The following is a 21,332-nucleotide window of genomic DNA, read 5'->3' as shown; positions in this document are numbered from 1 at the left end:
TTTTACTTTATCCTATACTGTATGTATTTTTTTCACTTTTAATTTTTTTAGATTAAAAGATAAATGGGTCACTTTTAATTAATTGATAAATTGTGCTTTCTTTAATGCTTTATCCTGGTTTGTGGTAATTAAAAATAAAAAGACAGCTATAAAAAAAAAAGTCATGTTCCTGTTAGATGAATTTACTGGGTAAATGGTGATGATTATGATCTACTTTTTAAAAAAAATTTTTTAAGCCATATTATGTTTATGTTTGGGTCTTTGCCTATATATAGTTACAGTGTGTTGGCTGTAGACACTGTATACTGCCTTGTCCATTTGATAGAATTGGTATATATCTGCAATTAGTAAATGTAAATCTTGTTAAATGTTTCTATACTTAAGAAATTAACACTATAGTCAACCACTATAGAAAAGATATGCAAAAAATATGAATAAGCAGTTCACCAAAGAAAAATAGAAAAATGGCCAATAAATTCTTGAAAATATGTTGTCTCACATCAAATAAATACCGTTTTTTGATGAGGTGCTATTCTGTTGCCTGTCAGATTGGGAACGATAAAGAATGATAATGTCTAGTAATGGTGATTGTGGGGAAACAGGCAAAGCAAGTACAAATTCAAATTGGTATAATTCTTTTTTTTAAATTTTTTAAATTAAATTTTATTTTATTATGTTAATCACCATACATCACATCATTAGTTTCTGATGTAGTGTTCCATGATTCATTGCTTGTGTATAACACCCAGTGCTCCATTCAGTACGTGCCCTCTTTAATACCCATCACCAGGCTAACCCATCCTCCCACCCTCTCCCCTCTAGAACCCTTAGTTTGTTTCTCAGAGTCCATAGTCTCTCATGGTTCGTCTCTCCCTCCGATTCCGCCCCCCTCATTTTTCCTTTCCTGCTATCTTCTTCTTCTTCTTTTTTTTTTTTTTAACATATAATGTGTTACTTGTTTCAGAGGTACAGGTCTGTAATTCATCAGTCTTACACAATTCATAGTGCTCACCATAGCACATACCCTCCCCAATGTCTATCACCCAGCCACCCCATCCCTCTCATCAATCTGAGAAAGACATGTATCATATGATCTCACGGATATGAGGAATTCTTAATCTCAAATTGCTATAATTCTTATACTGGAAGGCAGTTTGGTAATCTTTATTAAAAGACTTAAAAATGTCTATACTCCCAAATTTAATTCTGTTTTTGTTAATATATTTTAAAGAAATAATCACAGATGTATGTAAAAATGTATGCCCAAAGATTCATTGTAGTATAATTTATACTAAGGAAAACTGAAAAGAAAAGCTGACGTCTAATGATAAGATTGTTGATTAAAATATAGTACATGCCAGGGCGCCTGGGTGGCTCAGTTGGTTAAGTGACTGCCTTCAGCTCAGGTCATGATCCTGGAGTCCCGGGATTGAGTCCCGCATCGGGCTCCCTGTTGAGCGGGGAGTCTTCTTCTCCCTCTGACCCTCCCCCTCTCATGTGCTCTCTTTCTCTCTCATTCTCTCTCTCAAGTAAATAAAATCTTAAAAAAAAAAAAATATATATATATATATATATATAGTACATGCCAATTACAGAATTCTGTGCAGCCGTGAAAAATCATTTTATAGAATAGTACTTATTTACATGAGAAATTATTTTTCTTACATAATCAGGTAGAAGAGGCTGGAAAATAATATATGTGGTATTTTTCCACATTGAAAACAAAGCTCACATATTAAAGCTTGTTAATATGTATATTAAGGACACATATATATCCTTATCACTGTTAACTCTTTCATGGTGGGTTGATGCTGATTTTTGGTTCCTTTTGTGCATTTCTTTCTGTTCACCTTTTTTTTTTGGTATGAGTTTTTTTACCATTTTATAAATAGAAACAAGTTGATAAAATTAATCATCTTGTTTAATAAAGGTCTAAGGCAGCTGTATAGACTATTTAACTGGAATAAAAGATTTGGTAAAAATATCAATTGGTTGATGATAAGCCACTTAAATTACAGCTTAGAGTAAGTCAAATAAAATGATCAAAAAGCTGACTCATTACAGTAAATTTATAGGTATTACTTAGTAGAATAGCTCTGCTCTGTTAGGCTTTGCAATAGCTTAGTGATTTTAAAATCAAAGTACTTCATACTTGGATTGCATTATATGTATTTTTTGGTAACAGCTTTATCGAGGTCTACTTTGTATACCAGACAGTTCACCTATTTAAAGTGTATAATTCAATGGTTTTTAGCATATTTCTGGATTTACACAGCCATCACCACAATTTTATAACATTTTTATCACCCAAAAGAGACCTCATACCCCTTAGCCATAAACCCTTGTTCTCTCATCCTTTTAGATCTAGCCAATAGCCAGTCTACTTTCTGTCTCTATAGATTTGTTTATTCTGGACATTTCATATAAATGGAATCATGTAATATGTGGCCTGTTCTGATTGGTTATTTTGACTTGGAATAATGTTTCCAAAGTTCATCCATGTTATGATGTAGCATGTATCAGTACTTCTTTTTTTATGTCTAAATAATATTCCATTGTGTGGATATGCCATATTTTGTTTATTCATCCATCAGTTGATGGACATTTGGATTATTTCCACTTTTTTGCTATTATGGATAATGCTGCCATAGCATTTGTGTACAAGTGTTTTTGATGGTTGTAGGGATATATGTTTTCATTTTTCTTGTGTATATACTTAGGAGTATTATTGTTGAATGGTAACTCTATTTCAGTTTTTGATTAACTGCCAGACTCTTCAAAGTGGCTGCACCATTTTACATTCCCATCAGTAGTATATGAGGGTTCTGATTTCTCTATATCCTTGCCAGAACTAGTTATTATCTCATTTTTTTATTCCAACCATGCCTAATGGGTATGAAGTGGTATCATTGTGGCTTTGACTTGCATTTCCCTGATGACTTATGACATTGAACATCTTTTCATTTGCTTATTGGCCATTTGTATATCTTTTTTTTTGGAGTGATGTCTATTCAGATTCTTTGCCTATTTTTTAACTGGGTTGTCTATGTATTATTGAGTTGTAAGAGTTCATACATATGATTTGCAAATATTTTCTTCTGTTTTCTGGTTGGTTAAACTTTCTATCCTTTCTTCTCATTTTATCTGCATCACTGTCCCAGCAGATAAGTGGATCATTATCATACCCATTTTATAGAAAGTACCTTTGTCAAAGTGTCAGAGTAGTAGTTAATGGGCCAACAATTATGCCTGGTCATCTTATTCCTAGTACAATGTTCTGTCCCTGATACCATTGCCTAAATAATATAAATTGGCACTTTGGGGATAATGAAAACAAAGAATCATCCACAGTGTGTTTTTTTTTTTTTTTAAATTGAAGTTTAGTGATGAGCCCATTATTTTACCATTTTGATTCTGACCTGAAGTCTCTAAAGTGGAACTTAAAAAGGAAAATTTTCATGAGTATTCTCAGAAGACAAGATTTTATAAAATGTTTGAAAATGAAAACATCCTGTTTATTTGATAAATATTACAGCAGCCTATAGTCATTGAGGACAAGAAGCCAGAGAGAAATGAAGAGTAATGTTATTTGCAACAAGGTATACTACTAACAGAAATATTCCCACTTACTGAATATGTTTGATCTTACATAGCTAAAAGATACCTGTGAACTGCTCTGGGTTTTACTGGTAAATCACTAAATATTGGGGGTTTATGATCCACCATACTTATTAGATTTATTAGCCTGTGATTTCCCCCTTCCTTAATATGGAATTTAAAAATAATTGAAACATTAATACAAAACTTAGCTGTGATGCAGTTTTTTCATGCCTTTGATAAAGGGAAAATGTGTTGAGTTTTGTGGAAGGAGATAAGCCTGTTGAAGTCCAGTAAACATGCTTTTTGGTGATTCATTTTATTTCCAATTTAGTTTTAGTTATTTTTTGTCTCTCTTATGTGTGTACATCTAAGCCTTCAGTCCTCCATCACTAACCTACCACAGTCACTACAGTTTCTAGCCTTTAAGCTGAAAAATGTCTGTGGAGAATCATGAAATTGAATATCATTCCAAAGTAGAATGCTTCTATATAGCTTAAAACCAAGATTTATCTTGTAAGCTGAATAAAAATACTTAATCTTTAAGTAACCTTAATAAACAGAAATTTATGGCCCCAAAGTGTTAAATTACTTGAGATTTTTCTTTCAATATGTTTAAAAGAAACATTAAAGAAATCAAGAATAAAGATAATATTTTGTGGGAAAATTTAGTATACATAGTGCATGCATATTAAGATATATTTTCTTCAGTGTGTTAGAGAAACTGTCTATAAAGTTGTAGTTAGTATGATCCAAGAATATAAAGCACTTTTAAATTATATTTTTGAAAGATTCTAAATATCTCTAATTTTTAAGATCATGTGTTCCAGTATCTTAAATATAGTGCTCCTGCCATTGTAACTCATTGATAATTGTTTTAAAAGTTTTATTCTAATGTTGAATTTTTCTAGGTGGATATTCCATCTATTATAACCAAGAAATTATTAAAAGCAGCAATGAAGCATATAGAGGTGATAGTTAAAGCCAGTCAGAAAGGTAATAACAGTTTTCTACTACAAAGTTTGAGTGATTTTTATATACCAGCTTTCACCTTAAATACCTATGTATGATTACTGATGCATTAACTGATATTCACAAATGCTGTGAAAGTATTCCTTTAAACTAAAATCCTTTTTTAATACTTTGTTTATTGTATAAGTGATTGTGAAAACTCAGGAATCTATGAAAATTAAAAGATAGTTAACTTTTAGATATACTATTGATGACTTTCATCTTCTTTTGGATGACAGTCTGTTGCCTTTATTACTCCCTCTGAGGTATCTCTCACATCTCTTCCCCCTTTCTCTTCTTAATGATTTCAATAGTTTTGACCTATTCCAGCCCATCCTATATATTGCTACCATGTTAATTTCACACTACCACAATTCTCATGTTATCTCTCTACTAAAAAAAATTTAGTGACTCTTAGAATCTAAATTGTATATTTAAATACTCTCTAGTCAAATATTTTGATTTATTCTTGTCTTTCACTATGTATTATGTGTTGGCTGGGATCACCTCTTTGCAGTTTTTTGTGAATGTCCTGGCCTTTATACTGTCATGATTTGCACATAGCATACATTCAGCAAATGTTTTATGATTGAATGAATGAAATCTTCATTTGGGATTTTTCTTGCTCTTAGATCAAACTGAATATTTTTTTTTAACAAAATTACTTCTGTGCTCTATACTTGGTTCTTTGCAAAACTGATTTTCCTTGTGTTTGCATTTGGTATTCTTTGTGAGTGCTTTCCCAAATGCTTTTGGTATTCTTTTCAATACTGCATACTACTCCATGTAGTAACTGTGTAGAAGAGGTTTCATGGTCATATTTTCTGGTAATTACTACACATTATATTCCCCTTATGGAAATTCCCAGCAAATACCACCATACCAAAATCTCTGAGTAGTCCTACAGCAAAGAAATGGCTTTAACTGTTTAAATAGTTTTTTAACTTCCTACATCCCAAATTCATTTGAGTACAGAACCAATTTTCCTTCCCTCATGATATCAGTTAATATAAGCAGTTCATTTGGGGAAATTATGTTCTAGGCAGAGGAAGTAAAAATCAAATTATTACTTTATTTGTTTCTTGGTATGAATAATTCCTCAGTTTTGAGAAGCATTTCAAATTATATATATATTTAAAATCTTTTTCTGTGTTCATCTTATAATATTACAACAACTAAAAATAGTTACTTTCAACATAGTACTAAAGTAGAAGAGTTTGAATATGTGTAATTTAATTGTTGAATAAAAAAATTAACTTAAAAATCAGTGTCCTGTCACTGGCAAAAACAAATCAGAAGATAGTAATTATCTTGTAGCTATTTTGTCGAGGCTACTTTACTATCAGCAAAAAAAAACAACATAGGAAAAGTGGTTTTTTTTATTAGTAAATTTATTTATATTATTATTTTTAAAGATTTTATTTATTTGAGAGAGACAGTGAGAGAGAGAGAGATCACGAGCAGGGGTGAGGAGTAGAGGGAGAAGCAGACTCCCAGATGAGCAGGGAGCCCGATGCGGGACTTGATCCCTGGGCCCTGGGATCATGACCTGAGTTAAAGGCAGACACTTAACTGATTGAGCTACCGAGGCACCCTATTATTATTATTACTCTTTTTAAAGATTTTATTTTTAAATAACCTCTACACACAACATAGGGTTCAAACTCACAACCTGGAAATCAAGTCACATGATTCACTGGCTGAGCCAGCCAGGTGCCCCAGTAAATTTTATTTTTTACAGCAGTTTTAAGTTTATACAAAAATTGAGAAAGTATAGAGAGTGCCCATAGCTCTCTCTCTTTTCCCCTGTTAACATCTTGTATTAGTTGGTACATTTGTTACTATTGATATACCAATATTGATACATTATTATTAACTAAAGTCCACAGTTTTCATTAGGGTTTACTCTTTGTATTGTACATTATGTGGGTTTTGACAAATGCTTAATGCCATGTATCCACCATTACTGAATAGTTTCACTGTCTTAAAAATCCCCTGTATTTCCAGAGGCCTGGGTGGCTCAGTCGGTTAAGTATCTGCCTTTGCCTCAGGTCATGATCCCGAGGTTCTGGGATTGGGTTCCACATGGGGCTCCTTGCTCAGTGGGGAGCCTGCTTCTCCCTCTCCCTCTCCCTGCTGCTCTCCCTACTTGTGCTCTCTTTCTCTCCGTCAAATAAATAAATAAAATCTTAAAAAAAAAAAAAACCCTTTGTTTCACACAGACATCTCTCCCTCTTTCCTTCATGAACCTCTGGTAACCATTGATCTTTTTATTGTTTGCACAGTTTTGCCTTTTCCAGAATGTGATATAGTTGGAATCATACTGTAACCTTTTCAGACTGGCTTCTTTTATTTAAAAATATGGATTTAAGTCTCCTCCATGTCTTTTCATGGCTCAATAGCTCATTTCTTTTTACTGCTCAGTTATATTCCAGTGTATGAATGTGCCACAGTTTATTTATCCATTCACCTATTGAAGTACATCTTGCTTCCAAGTTTTGGCAGTTATGAATAAAGCTGCTATAAACATTTGTGTGCAGGTTTTTATGTGGGAGAAGTATTTTTAATATAGTTTTTGTTCTAAAGACAAACACTTTGCAGGCTATGAGTAAAGTAGACATCTTTTTATTTTTAGTTGAATTAATCAGTTTAATAAAATTCCCAAATTACTTTATTTCTAAGAGAGTGGTATTATATATATATGCACATTCACACACAAACCAGTTTGAAATTTATTGTTGAGTCTTTACAAGGGAGGGTTTGCTAATTTGCTACTATTAATGCAAAAAACGATTCCCAATTATAAAATCACCGTAAAATGCTAGATTCGATTAATTAATAACATTGTAGTTAATGAGATTCATAGAATTAAAAGGCCTGAGTTTAGAAGGACTTTTATTTAAAGGTCCTGGTATTCTAAGTATTACGACAATGAATTAGATAGACTTGTAAAAAAGGTTATCAGATTTTTGAATTTTCATTTCTTTAATGCATAAACTTGTTTTCAAAATTCTTTGGCCCCACAATTGTGCATAACTCAGAAAGTAATTAAAGGTTCATCTCTTCATTCAGATTCCTTTTACTCTCTCAGGGTTTTCTCTGTAATCTGTCTCTTGAGAAGAGGGATTATATAGATGTTTTCTGTCTATGTGTGTACTCTCATGGCCCTTTAGAAATACTGAATGTATATACATTAGAAGCATTGGCTTAATTTAAATTCAGTAATAAATTGTGCAGAAGGACCTTACTCTCCAGTCTTTCATCCTGAAGGTATCTCTTTGTCATGGATTCCGGAGACCTTTCCTGTTTTGGTCTGAAAACTGCTAACTGATAAGGCAGTAGATGGACTGATGATTAGTGGGGATTAATCCATGCTGTGTTTTCCAGCATTTTTTTTGCTTATATTCCCAATTAAGATTTTCCTCCCTATATTCTTTTATCTTTTGCCTGATTTCTTTATTTTCTCATTATCTAGAACTTCAAAAAACTCTCATGTCTGACAGATGTTGAATAGATTCCAGTCTTGTGTTTTAATTTATATATTATGTGTGAATGCTTAATCACGTTGAATGTTATAATTACTTATACATTTTGCATTATGACTTTTCAGTGTTTATAATTGCTTAACTGTAATGTGGGAACTGAGGCTCATAGGCATTATATCATTTGTTCAAGATCAGTTTGTTAAGTAGAGCTGGAATTTAGCATGGCTTAGTCTCATTTTAAATTCTGGCTTTATGACATACATTTTTAAATAATCTGTGCCCCAAATTCTTGGAGAAAAATGCTTAGTAAATAATTGCATAATTATGAAATAAAATGCATTTCTTGTAATAACTACATCCGTCTTTTGTACCTCAGGCACTGATAGCCTTCATTTACCTTCTTAGTACTAACACTATTTGAATGCATATATTGGCTTTTTTGGGTAAATGTGCTTGCATTCTTTTTGAATAAAAATAGAAGAAAATAGTTAAAAATAAATGCCACTGAATTAGAGTTTAGATTCCTTTCATAGACTCCATGATTTTAAAACCTCGCACAGAGTGCAAATAAGGGAAAGCATAACTTGTTTTCCTCCTTGTCGTTTGAGGTCTGTAAAAAGAAGTGACAATATTATTACCTTTAAGTTAAAATATTAGTTTGGGATGCCTGGGTGACTCAGTCAGTTAAGCCTCCGACTCTTTGATTTTGGCTTAGGTCATGATCATGAGATCCAGCCTGGTGTCAGGCTCCACACTCAGCACAGAGTCTGCTTAAGATGCTTCCCCTCTGGGCGCCTGGCAGGGAGTCTGCTGCTCCCTCTGACCCTCTTCCCTCTCATGCTATCTCTCATTCTCTGTCTCTCAAATAAATAAATAAAATCTTAAAAAAAAAAAAGATGCTTCCCCTCTGCCCCCCACTCCCCCCTCCCTGCACTTGCTCTCTTTCTCTAAAATATTAGTTTAGTACTTGGACTTTTAAGAAAACTTTCTGTTAATATAAGTTTTATCACGACTTAATATTCATTAAGTAATTTATCTGTTCATGGACTTCTATTTTACACAGTTCTGTACCTATTATATCCTATACTCTTGAGCAGAAGACACAGAACTTAACCAAGGAAGCCAAAGCTTTAAAAGGTTACCTGAATGATTTAGATGTGGAAGTAGAGACAACAAAGAGTTTTATTTATTTATTTATTTATATTAACATATAATGTATTATTTGTTTCAGGGGTACAGGTCTGATTCATCAGTCTTACACAATTCACAGCACCCACCATAGCACATACCCTCCCCAATGTCCATCACCCAGCCATCCCATCCCTCCCCACCCTCCACTCCAGCAACCCTCAGTTTGTTTCCTGAGATTAAAAGTCTCTCTTATTGTTTGTCTCCCTTTCTGATTTCATCCTTTTTCATTTTTCCCTCCCTTTCCCTATGAACTTCTGTCTTGTTTCTCAAATTCCTCATATCAGTGAGATCATATGATAATTGTCTTTCTCTGATTGACTTATTTTGCTTAGCACAATACCATCTAGTTCCATCCACGTTGTTGCAAATGGCAAGATTTAATTTTTTGATGGCTGCATAATATTCCAAGGTGTGTGTGTGTGTGTGTGTGTGTGTGTGTGTGTGTGTGTGTGTATGTATACCACATCTTCTTTATCCATTCATCTGTTGATGGACATCTAGGCTCTTTCCATAGTTTGGTTATTGTGGACATTGCTGCTATAACCATTGGGGTGCATGTGCCCCTTCGGATCACTACATTTGTATCCTTGGGGTAAATACCCAGTAGTGCAATTGCTGGGTTGTAGGGTAGCTCTGTTTTCAACTTTTTAGGTACCTCCGTACTGTTTTCCAGAGTGGCTGCACCAGCTTGCATTCCCACTCATAGTGTAGGAGGGTTCCCCTTTCTCTACATCCTTACCAACATCTGTTGTTTCCTGACTTGTTAATTTTAGCCATTCTCACTGGTGCGAGGGGGTATCTCATTGAGGTTTTGATTTGTATTTCCCTGATGCCGAGTAACGTTGAACACTTTTTCATGTGTCTGTTGGCCATTTGGTTGTCTTCTTTGTAGAAAATGTCTGTTCATGTCTTCTGCCCATTTCTTGATTGGATTATTTGTTCTCTGGGTGTTGAGTTTGATAAGTTCTTTATAGATTTTGGATACTAGCCCTTTATCTGATATGTCATTTGCAAATATCTTCTCCCATTCTGTCAGTTGTCTTTTGGTTTTGTTGACTGTTTCCTTTGCTGTGCAAAAGCTTTTTATCTTGATGAAATCCCAATAGTTCATTCTTGCCCTTGCTTCCCTTGCCTTTGGCAATGTTTCTAGGAAGAAGTTGCTGTGCTGAGGTCGAAGAGGTTGCTGCCTGTGTTCTCCTCTATGATTTTGATGGATTCCTGTCTCACATTTAGGTCTTTCATCAATTTTGAGTCTATTTTTGTGTGTGGTGTAAGGAAATGGTCCAGTTTCATTCTTCTGCATGTGGCTGTCCAGTTTTCTCAACACCATTTGTTGAAGAGACTGTTGTTTTTCCACTGGATCTTCTTTCCTGCTTTGTCGAAGATTAGTTGACCATAGAGTTGAGGGTCCATTTCTGGGCTCTCTATTCTGTTACATTGATCTATGTGTCTGTTTTTGTGCCAGTACCATACTGTCTTGATGATGACAGCTTTGTAATAGAGCTTGAAGTCTGGAATTTTGATACCACCAGCTTTGCTTTTCTTTTTCAACATTCCTCAGGCTATTCAGGGTCTTTTCTGGTTCCATAAAAATTTTAGGATTATTTGTTCCATTTCTTTGAAAAAAGTTGATGGCATTTTGATAGGGATTGCATCAAATGTGTGGATTGCTCTAGGTCTCATAGACATTTTCACAATATTTGTTCTTCCAATCCATGAGCATGGAACATTTTTTCATTTCTTTGTGTCTTCCTCAATTTCTTTCATGAGTATTCTATAGTTTTCTGAGTACAGATTCTTTGCCTCTTTTGTTAGATTTATTCCTAGGTATCTTACGGTTTTGGGTGCAATTGTAAATGGGATTGACTCCTTAATTTCTCTCTCTTCTGTCTTGTTGTTGGTGTATAGGAATGCCACTGATTTCTGTGCATTGATTTTATATCCTGCCACTTTACTGAATTCCTGTATGAGTTCTAGCAGTTTGGGGTGGAGTTTTTAGGTTTTTCCATGTAAAGAATCATATCATCTGCAAAGAATGAGAGTTTGACTTCTTCTTTGCCAATTCCGATGCCTTTTATTTCTTTTTGTTGTCTGATTGCTGAGGCTAGGACTTCTAATACTATGTTGAATAGCAGTGGTGATAGTGGATATCCCTGCCGTGTTCCTGACCGTAGGGGGAAAGCTGTCAGTTTTTCCCCGTTGAGAATGATACTCACTGTGGGTTTTTCATGGATGGCGTTTATGATACTGAGATATGTACCCTCTATCCCTACACTGTGAGGAGTTTTCTTTTTTTTTATAATTTTACTTATTTATTTGACAGAAACACAGCGAGAGGGGAACACAAGCATGGGGAGTGGGAGAGGGAGAAGCAGGCTTCCCGCTGAGCAGGGAGCCCAATGTGGGGCTTGACCCCAGGAACCTGGGATCGTGACCTGGGCCGAATGCAGACGCTTAACAACTGAGCCACCCAGGCGCCCCTCAGATGCTTTTTCTGCATCATTGAGAGTATCATATGGTTCTTGTTCTTTCTTTTATTAATGTATTGTATCACATTGATTGATTTGCGGATGTTGAACCAACCTTGCAGCCCAGGAATAAATCCCACTTGGTCGTGGTGAATAATCCTTTTAATGTACTGTTGGATCCTCTTGGCTAGTATTTTGGTGAGAATTTTTGCATCTGTGTTCATCAGGGATATTGGTCTGTAATTCTCCTTTTTGATGGGCTCTTTGGTTTTGGGATCAAGGTAATTCTGACCTCATAAAATGAGTTTGGAAGTTTTCCTTCCATTTCTATTTTTTCGAACAGTTTCAGAAGAGTAGGTATTAATTCTTCTTTAAATGTTTGGTAGAATTCCCCTGGGAAGCCATCTGGCCCTGGGCTCTTGTTTGTTGGGAGATTTTTGATTACCACTTCAGTTTCCTTAGTAGTTATGGGTCTGTTCAGGTTTTCCATTTCTTCCTGGTTCAGTTTTGGTAGTTTATGCATCTCTAAGAATGCATCCATTTCTTCCAGATTGTCTAATTTGCTGGCAGACAACAAAGAGTTTTAACAGCGTTTTTGTGTGTGTGTGTGTGTGTGTGTGTGTGTGTGTGTGTGTATTTGCAGAGGATGAACAAGGTATAACATTTGATAACAATGCCTTGGGATGTGCTAGAAGTTTTCTGTAGTTTTCTCCTCTTTTTAAAATAAATATTTGCTTTTGTTTAATATCATTTGTAAAGTAGTGATATGAGTTAAAATTCTTGTTTGCCATGGGAAAAGGTCTTTTTATCAATTTTTTGCAAAATTAAAAAACTTATGGGAAGGAGGAAAATTGTTCTTTTATATCCTTTTTGAAAAATTTCCCAGTAGAATACATGTTGGAAAGAAGGGAGGGCTAGGAAAGGAATGACTGTATAAATGGTTTTCTGTTTGTTAGTGGAAATGACTGAAGTTATTTAATGTTACTTAACTTCTTTCAATATTTATTTTTTTATCTCTATTTATAGTAGAAAATACAGAGTTTTTACAGCAAGCTGCTTTAGAAGAATATGGTCCAGAGCTTCATGTGGCTTTGAGGAGTCGAAGAGATGAATTACACTATTTAAGGAAACTTACTGAACTACTTTTTCCTTATATTTTGCCTCCTAAAGCAACAGACTGCAGGTATAAATAGTCCAGAAAATGTCATAGCAGTATTTGCATACCATGACATATGTATATTGTTATTCTTGATCATAATAGGAGTACACTAAAACTTGAGATTAACCTATGATGATTTTCATTTAAGAAATATAATTTGTCAGGTATTAAAATGCCATTTTAGGTGATACACACAACAACATATGTTGTGTTGCTTAGAATTTTTTTGCTGGGGGGGAGGTGATCTTGGGAAATCAAGATAAATATGAATAAAATCAGCTTTTTTATTTGAGATCGTTATACTTTGTTAATTTCTTGGTGTTCCATTTTAAAGACATAAACATTGTGACTCATTGGCAGAAACACTTTGAATAAACTAAATAGACCTGGAGCGCCTGGGTGGCTCAGTCTCTGGGCATCTACCTTCAGCTCGCGTTGTTATCCCAGGGCTGTGGGATCGAGCGCCGCGTTGGGCTCCTTGCTCAGTGGGAAGCCTGCTTCTCCCTCTCCCGCTCTCCCTGCTTGTGTTCCCTCTGTTGCTGTGTCTCTCTCTGTCAGTGAAATAAAATCTTAAAAATAAAACAAAACAAAAAACTAAACAGACCAAACCAAAGTTGTGTTTTAAGGTTATACCTGGCAAGAATAATTAGAATTCATCTAGACCATTGTTCCTTGTTCTGGCAGGAATTTGTTTAGATTATTCTAATAATCTAAGGGAGCAGGCTCCCTGCTGAGCAGGAAGCCCGACTTAGGGCTCGATCCCAGTAACTTGGGATCACTACATGAGCCAAAGGCAGATGCTTAATTAACATAGTGAGCCACCCAGTCACCCCATAACATAAAGTTTTTATTAAAAATTTTAAAAATTTAAAATATTTTAATGAAAATATTTTAAACAGATTAATGTATAATGTTAATTTATTATAATTACAAATTGTATTACTAGTTTTAAACATTAATTTTAAAATATATTAAATATTTTAAATTTTCTGAGGTGGGGAGTGTTTTCTAATGTTCACCCAAATCCCTCCTGTTAAGGAAATGCTTTTTCCTCTTAAGCAATGCTTTCTTTTAGCCAGTTCAGGAATCCAGGTATGGTCTGTGAACCACTAGCATGAGCATTACTTGGGAGCTTTTTAGAAATGCGGAATCTTGGGGCATACCTACTGAATCATAGTCTGCATTTTAACAAGATCTCCAGGTAAGAACTGATGTAAATCACTAAATATGTGCAATATTGTTTGTTTTTCCAGATCCCTGACCTTACTTTTAAGAGAGATCCTTTCCGGTTCGGTATTCCTTCCTTCTTTGGATTTCCTAGCTGATCCAGTAAGGCTTAAAAAGTGGTTTTAATTTGTGGTAAAATACATATAAAGTTTATCATCTTAAATGTTTTTATGTGTACAGTTCAGTGGTATTAAGTACATTCATTGTTGAGCAACCATCACTACTACGCATCTCTAGAACTCTTTCATCTTACAAAACTAAAATTCTATACCCATTAATAATTCTCCATTCTTCTTTCCCCCAGTCCCTTGGCAACCACCAACATACTTCTATCTCTATGAATTTGACTACTCTGGTACCTCCTATAAGTGGGTCCATGCATTGTCTTTTTGTGACTGCCTTATTTCCCTTAGCATAATGTCCCCAAGATTCATCCACATTGTAGCATATATTAGAATTTTGTTCCTTATCAAGGCTGTATAATATTCCATTGTAGGTATATACCACATTTTGCTATTTATGCATCCATTGATACACACTTGAATTACTTTTACTTTTGAACCAATAAGATTTTGAAGCAACAGGAATAATTTATAAACACTTTAAATGCTGAAGTCAGAATAACTTTTCTTTGCCCACTTTCCAAAAAGTGAGACCCTGCATCACATTTTTTAAAAAAGTATTTATTTATTTGAGAGAGAGAATGTGTGAGCATGAGCTGGGGCAGGGGCGGAGGGAGAGGGAGAGAGAATCCCAGGCAGACTCCCTGCTGAGTGTGGAGCCCAACATGGGGCTCAATACCACAACCCTGAGATCATGACCTGAGCCAAAACCAAGAGTCAGATGCTCAACTGACTGAGGTACCCAGGCACCCCCTGCATTGCAGATTTTTTAAAGTCCCTCTATGTTACATATGTGCAAATGCTTTGCCACTGTTCCATTTGCTTCTTCATTTTTCTAGAAACTTTCACAATATGAAAAATGCTTTGAGAATTTTAGGCAGAATATTAGTAATGGGGGGCGCCTGGGTGGCTCAGTCGTTAAGGATCTGCCTTCATCTCAGGTCGTGATCCCAGGGTCCTGGGATCGAGCCCCGCATCGGGCTCCCTAGTCCATGGGAGGCCTGCTTCCTCTCCTACTCTGCCTGCTTGTGTTCCCTCTCTCTCTGTGTCTCTCTCTGTCAAATAAATAAATAAAATCTTAAAAAAAAAAAAGGATATAGTAATGGGATTATTTTGACCCATGTGTATTATTTTCCATTAGGATACTGTGAATCATTTGCTTATCATCTTCATAGATGACAGTCCAGTGAGTATTGAGTATTAAGTATGAATTTTGATTCATATCTGTCAAAGCACATGGCACTTTTATTGAATTAATAAATTCTCTTTCTTAAAGCCTGAAAAAGCAACTGAACTGCCTTCCCCCTTGGTTCCATTCTTGCAGAAATTTGCAGAACCTAGAAATAAAAAGCCGTCTGTAAGTATTTTTAGCAATAATGTATATTATTTTTGATATAAACAATTTTATCATGTGTTTATATGGCCTTAACTTACTCTTCTCCCGTATTGTGTTAAGGTGCTGAAGTTAGAATTGAAGCAAATCAGAGAGCAGCAAGATCTCTTATTTCGTTTTATGAACTTTCTGAAACAAGAAGGAGCGGTGCATGTATTGCAAATATGTCTGACTGTGGGTGAGGCTTACTTGTGCACTTTACCAAAGTCATTTTTACACTTTTTAATTTATTTATTTTGTGTTCTAAATACATTTGAATGTTTAGATCAGATCTGATTTTGTAGTTGTCATATGTCATTGTACTAAATTTCATTTTATTAGATACTTTAATATCACCTTTGAGTTGTCTCTTAAGTATGCACTTCTTTCCAGATTGGAACATAATTTATAATTGACTTCAACCAACTTCTTTTTTAAATATAACTTAAAAAAAATGAGATGTAATTTACACAGTGAAATTCACAGAACTTAAATGCACAGTTTGATCAGGTTTGACAAATCTAGACATCTGTGTAACTTACACTTTTATCAAGCTATAGAACATTTCCATCACCCCAGAAAGTTAGGGCCCTTCCCAAACACTCCCACTCCTGCCAAAGCAATCACAGGTCTCGTTTCTCTCACCACAGATTAGTTTTGCCTGTACAGTTTTCTTATATAAACGGAATATATGGTATGTACTCTTTTGTTCCTGGCTTCATTGATTCAGGATAATGCTTTTTAAGATTGGCTTGTACTGTGTAGAGGAAGTTTGCTCTTTTTTTTGTTAAGTAGTATTCTTTTGTATGAGTGTACTGTTTTTTGTTTTTTTTCTTTAATTCATTCTCCTTGTGGATGGATATATCTGGACTGCTTTCACTTTTGGGCTATTATAAATAAAATTGCTATGCACATTCTTGTATAAGGCTTTTTCTGTTGGGCATACGGGTTTTTTTTTAACTTTTTTTTAAAGATTTTATTTATTTATTTGAGAGAGAGAGAGAATGAGAGATAGCACGAGAGGGAAGAGGGTCAGAGGGAGAAGCAGACTGCCTGCTGAGCAGGGAGCCCGATGTGGGACTCGATCCCGGGACTCCAGGATCATGACCTGAGCCGAAGGCAGTCGCTTAACCAACTGAGCCACCCAGGCGCCCTGTTGGGCATATGTTTAATAACTGGAAGTAGAATTACTGGGTCACAGGGTAGGTGCATATTTTGTTTCATGAGAAACTGCTAAATTGTTTTCCAAAGTGGTTGTACTATTTTACTCTCCCCAGCAAATGTGTGAGAATTTTGGTTGCTCCACACCTTTACCAAAATTTGGTGTTGTTTATTTATCTTTTTAATTTTAGCCATTTTAGTGGGTGTGTGGTGGTATGTTATTGTGCTTTTAATTAGCATTTCTCTAATGATCGGTGTTGAACATTTTATAATATGCTTATTGGCCATTCAAATATCTTTGTACATGGAAGTGTTTAATCTGCCCATTTTTTACTGAATTGTTTTTCTTTTTTCATTAAATTATAGGAGTTCTTTATATATTTTAGATGCAAGTCTTTTGTCAGAAATAAGTGTTAAGAATGTTTTCTTCCAAACTGGCTTGTCTTTTCATTTTCTGAATAGTATCTTTTGATGAGTAGAATTTTGAAATTTTGATGATACTCAGTATTTCTATTTTATGGTTAGTCTCTTTCAGAGTAGGGAGTCTTTGTTACCCTAAGTCAAGGTGATATTTGATTGTTTTTCTCTGGATGCATTAAAGTTTTATATTTTACATGTAGGTTTGTGATCTTGAAATATTTTGTATTGGTATTAGTTAGGGGTGGAGGTTCATTTTTTTCCCCTCCATTGGATATGGATATCTGGTTTTTCTGATACCCATTTTTTGAGGAGACATTTTTTCCCCCCATCTTGAGTTGCTTTGGCATCTTTGTTAAATGATTTGACCATATATATGTGTTCTGGATTCTCTTTATTTCCACTGATTCATGTCTGATTTTTTGCCTAATACCGTAGTCTTGATTATTATGACTATATAGTATGTCTTGAAATCAGGTGGCATAAGGCCTCCTATTTCTTTGTTTTTTCAGATTGTTTTGGCTATTCTAGGTCCTTTGCTTGTATATGTATATATTTTGGAATCAGATTGCCTATTTCCACACACACATGCACATACATGCTCATGGATACACATAACACACACACGCACACACACATGCACAAAGCCTAGCCTACTTTGGAGTTTTTTGACTAGAATTGCATTAAATCTATAGTATAGATCAACTCAGGGAGTAATGCCATCTCAACAGTATTTTGGTTTCTGGTGTTTGAAAATGGAATATTTTTCCATTCATTTCTATAGCATTTCATAGTTTCCACTGTAAGTCTTTATGTTTTCGGAGGTATTAGCATGTGGTATTTAAAATAATTTTTAAATTGTGGCTAATAAACAGAAATAGAATTGATTTTTTGCATATTGACTTTGTATCCTGTGCCATTGCTACATTCACTTATTAGTTCTGGTAGCTTTTTTGTACATTTCCTTAAGACTTTCTACGTATATAATTATGTCATTTGCAAATACAGTTTTACTTTTTCCTTTATAGTGTTTATGCCTTTTATTTCTTTTTATTGCCTATTGCAACAGCTAGGACCTTTACTATTATGTTGAATTGAAGCAGTAAAAGTTGACATCCTTGCTTCGTTCCTGTTCTTAGGGGGATATTACTTAGTGTTGTACCATTAAGTATGGTACTAGTCTGGTTTGTTTTTTTTGTTTTTGTTTTTGTTTTTTTTTGGTAGATATCCTTGATCAGATTGAGAAAGTATCATTCTCTTCCTGGTTTGCTGGGAGTTTTTTTTTATCATTAATTGATATTAAACTTTTTTGAATGCTTTTAATGCATCTCAGTAACCTATGTTATTGTCACCAAGTTATTTCCATTGGTCCCTTATTGTGGAGCTGTAGTGATGTCCTCTCTTGATTGGTAATTTGTATTTTCTTTTTTCTAATCTGTATTGCTAGGGGTTTTATCAAATCTATTAATGTTTTTGATATGCTAATTTTCCACTTTTATTTTTATTACTTCTCCTTACCTTGAGTTTAGTTTGTACTTCCTTTTCTGGTTTCTTAATTTTATTCCTGACTTCTTTTTGGATAGAGGCTTTTTTAAAACTATAAATTTTTCTGTATGAATTGCTATAGCTAAGTTCTAAACTTTCCGGGTTTTTGTTTTTGTTTTTGTTTTGTTTTTTTAAGATTCTACCTATTTATTTGACACAGAGAGAGAGAGAGAGCACAAGCAGGAGGGGTGGCGGGCAGAGGGAGAGGAAGAAGCAGGTTCCCCGCTGAGCAGGGAGCCTGATGTGGGGCTTGATCTCATGACCCTGAGATCAAGACCTGAGTTGAAATCAAGAGTCAGATACATAACTGACTGAGCCACCCAGGCACCCCTGTGGTGTTTTGTTTTTTTGTTTTAAGTAAACTCTACACCCATCGTGGGACTTCAACTCATGACCCTGAGATCAAGAGTTGTATGCTCTACTGACTAAGCCAGCCAGGTGCCCCAAATATGTTTTTATTGTAGTTAAGCTTTAAATATCTTTAAATTTCCCTCTGGTTTATTTTTTGACTTAAATTTACCAACATTTGGGGATTTTTAAGATCTCTTACTGTGATGGTTTTCTAATCTAATACTGTTTTCATCAGTGCACCTGGGTGGCTCAGTCGGTTAAGCATCTGACTCTTAATTTTGGCTCTGGTCATGATCTCAGGGCCCAGGGATTGAGCCCTGCATGGGGCTCTGCGCTCAGCGGGGAGTCTGCCTAAGGATTCTCTCTCCCTTGCCCTCTGCCTCCCCCGTCCCCTGACTTAAGCATGCGTGTGCTCTCTTTCTCTCTCTCTCTCTCAAACAAATAAGTAAATCTTTTAAAAAATACTGTTCTGATCAGACAACATACTCTGTGTGATTTCAGTCTTTTGAAATTTATTGAACCATATTTATGGCTCATACATATGGTGTGTCTTAATGAATGTTCCCTGTGCATGTGAGAAGAACTTCTGTTTTGTTGTGTTGTGTTGTGTTCTATAAATGTCAGTTAGGTTAAGTTGATGGATTGTCTAAAAATATTCTGTATTCTTTCTGGTTTCTTAAAGGGTTTGCTGTTTTTATCTTTTGTATTTTTTCCATGTATTTTGAACTTTATTAGGTGCAGACACATTTAGGATTGTCATGTGTTCATGATGAATTTGTCCTTTTATCATTTTAAAATGCTCTTTATCTCTGGTAATTCTCTGTCTTTAAGTCTGCTTGGTTTGAGATTAATATAGTTACACTGTCTTTTTTTAAAATATTTTATTTATTTATTCAACAGAGAGAGTGAGAGAGTACAAGCAGGGGGAGCAGTAGAGGGAGAGGGAGAAGTAGGCTTACTGCTGAGCAGGGAGCCTGATGCAGGGCGCAATCCCAAGACCCTAAGATCATGACCTGAGCTGAAGGCAGATGCTTAACCATCTGAGCCACCCAGACGCACCTAGAGTTGAATCTTTTTAATAAAAAATCTAGTTTGGTAATCTTTGCTTTCTAGTTGGGGCAGGTAGTGTACCTTTACACTTCATGTAATTTTTGTATGTTTATTGTTAGGTCTTTGATCTTGGTATTTGTTCCATATATTTTTTATTCTTTTACTCCTTTCCTGCCTTTCTTTGGTTACTTGAGGATTCTTTAGTATTCCATTTTGTCTCTTCTGTTGACTTTTTATTTATGTCTCTTCTGTTTACTTTTCTTGTTTTAGTGGTTGCTCTGAGATTACACTGTCAGTTTTTATCATGGTCTTCATTTAAAAATATTTAACTGCTTCAGGAACACTGTAAGAAATTCAGTGTACTTCCAATTACCCCCTTCTGCCTGATGTGCTGTTACATATTTTAATTCTGTGTAGGATATAAACTCTACAATACTTTAGTATTTCTTCTTCAAACCCTCCACACACCCCCTTTCCTGGCCCTTAAGTTATTGGTATATTTACCTTCCTGGGACTTTTTATTTCATTCTGAAGAACCAGCTTTCTGTTATCATTTCCCTTGTGCTGAAAGAAATATTTTTTTTACATTTATTATTGTACCAATCTGATGGAGGTAAATTCTCTTAGTTTTCGTCTTTTTTTGTTAAATTTAATTAATTAACGTATAATGTATTATTGGTTTCAGAGGTAGAGGTCAGTGATTCATCATTCTTACATAATACCCAGTGCTCATTACATCACATGCCCTCCTTAATGTCTTTCACTCAGTACCCCATCTCCCTACCCACCTCCCCTCCAGCAACCCTCAGTTTGTTTCCTATAGTTAAGAGTCTCTTATGGGGGCGCCTGGGTGGCTCAGTCATTAAGCGTCTGCCTTCAGCTCAGGTCATGATCCCAGGGTCCTGGGATCGAGCCCCGCATCAGGCTTCCTGCTCGGCGGGAAGCCTGCTTCTCCCTCTCCCACTCCCCCTGCTTGTGTTCCCTCTCTTGCTGTGTCTCTCTCTGTCAAACAAATAAAATCTAAAAAAAAAAAAAAAAAAGTCTCTTACGGTTTGTCGCCCTCTCTGATTTCGTCTTGTTTCATTTTTCCCTCTCTTCGCCTATGATCCTCTGTTTTGTTTCTTAAATTCCACATGTGAGTGAGATCATATGATAATTGTCTTTCTCTGATTGACA

General features: G+C 35.2%; 1 protein-coding gene across 5 annotated transcripts in view; it reads left to right on the top strand.

The window, feature by feature from the left end:
• Positions 1-21,332, top strand: part of SNX14 (sorting nexin 14) — an 86,288-nt gene that overhangs the window by 22,162 nt on the left and 42,794 nt on the right. For 4 of the 5 annotated variants that reach the window (XM_025862160.2, XM_025862186.2, XM_025862175.2 and 1 more), the window contains exons 7-12: positions 4,509-4,593; positions 12,779-12,935; positions 14,165-14,240; positions 15,402-15,446; positions 15,537-15,617; positions 15,717-15,831. In XM_025862160.2, coding sequence (XP_025717945.1) covers positions 4,509-4,593; positions 12,779-12,935; positions 14,165-14,240; positions 15,402-15,446; positions 15,537-15,617; positions 15,717-15,831 — 559 coding nt within the window. The remainder of the gene's footprint in view (positions 1-4,508; positions 4,594-12,778; positions 12,936-14,164; positions 14,241-15,401; positions 15,447-15,536; positions 15,618-15,716; positions 15,832-21,332) is intronic. The other variant, XM_025862167.2, reaches the window with a different exon arrangement.

The sequence above is a fragment of the Callorhinus ursinus genome, unplaced genomic scaffold (genome assembly GCF_003265705.2).
Source record: "Callorhinus ursinus isolate GAN/ISIS: 27379988/994484 unplaced genomic scaffold, GSC_fseal_2.0 scaffold6, whole genome shotgun sequence".
Classification (NCBI taxonomy): domain Eukaryota; kingdom Metazoa; phylum Chordata; class Mammalia; order Carnivora; family Otariidae; genus Callorhinus; species Callorhinus ursinus.
This window is presented reverse-complemented; position numbering and strand designations above follow the sequence as displayed.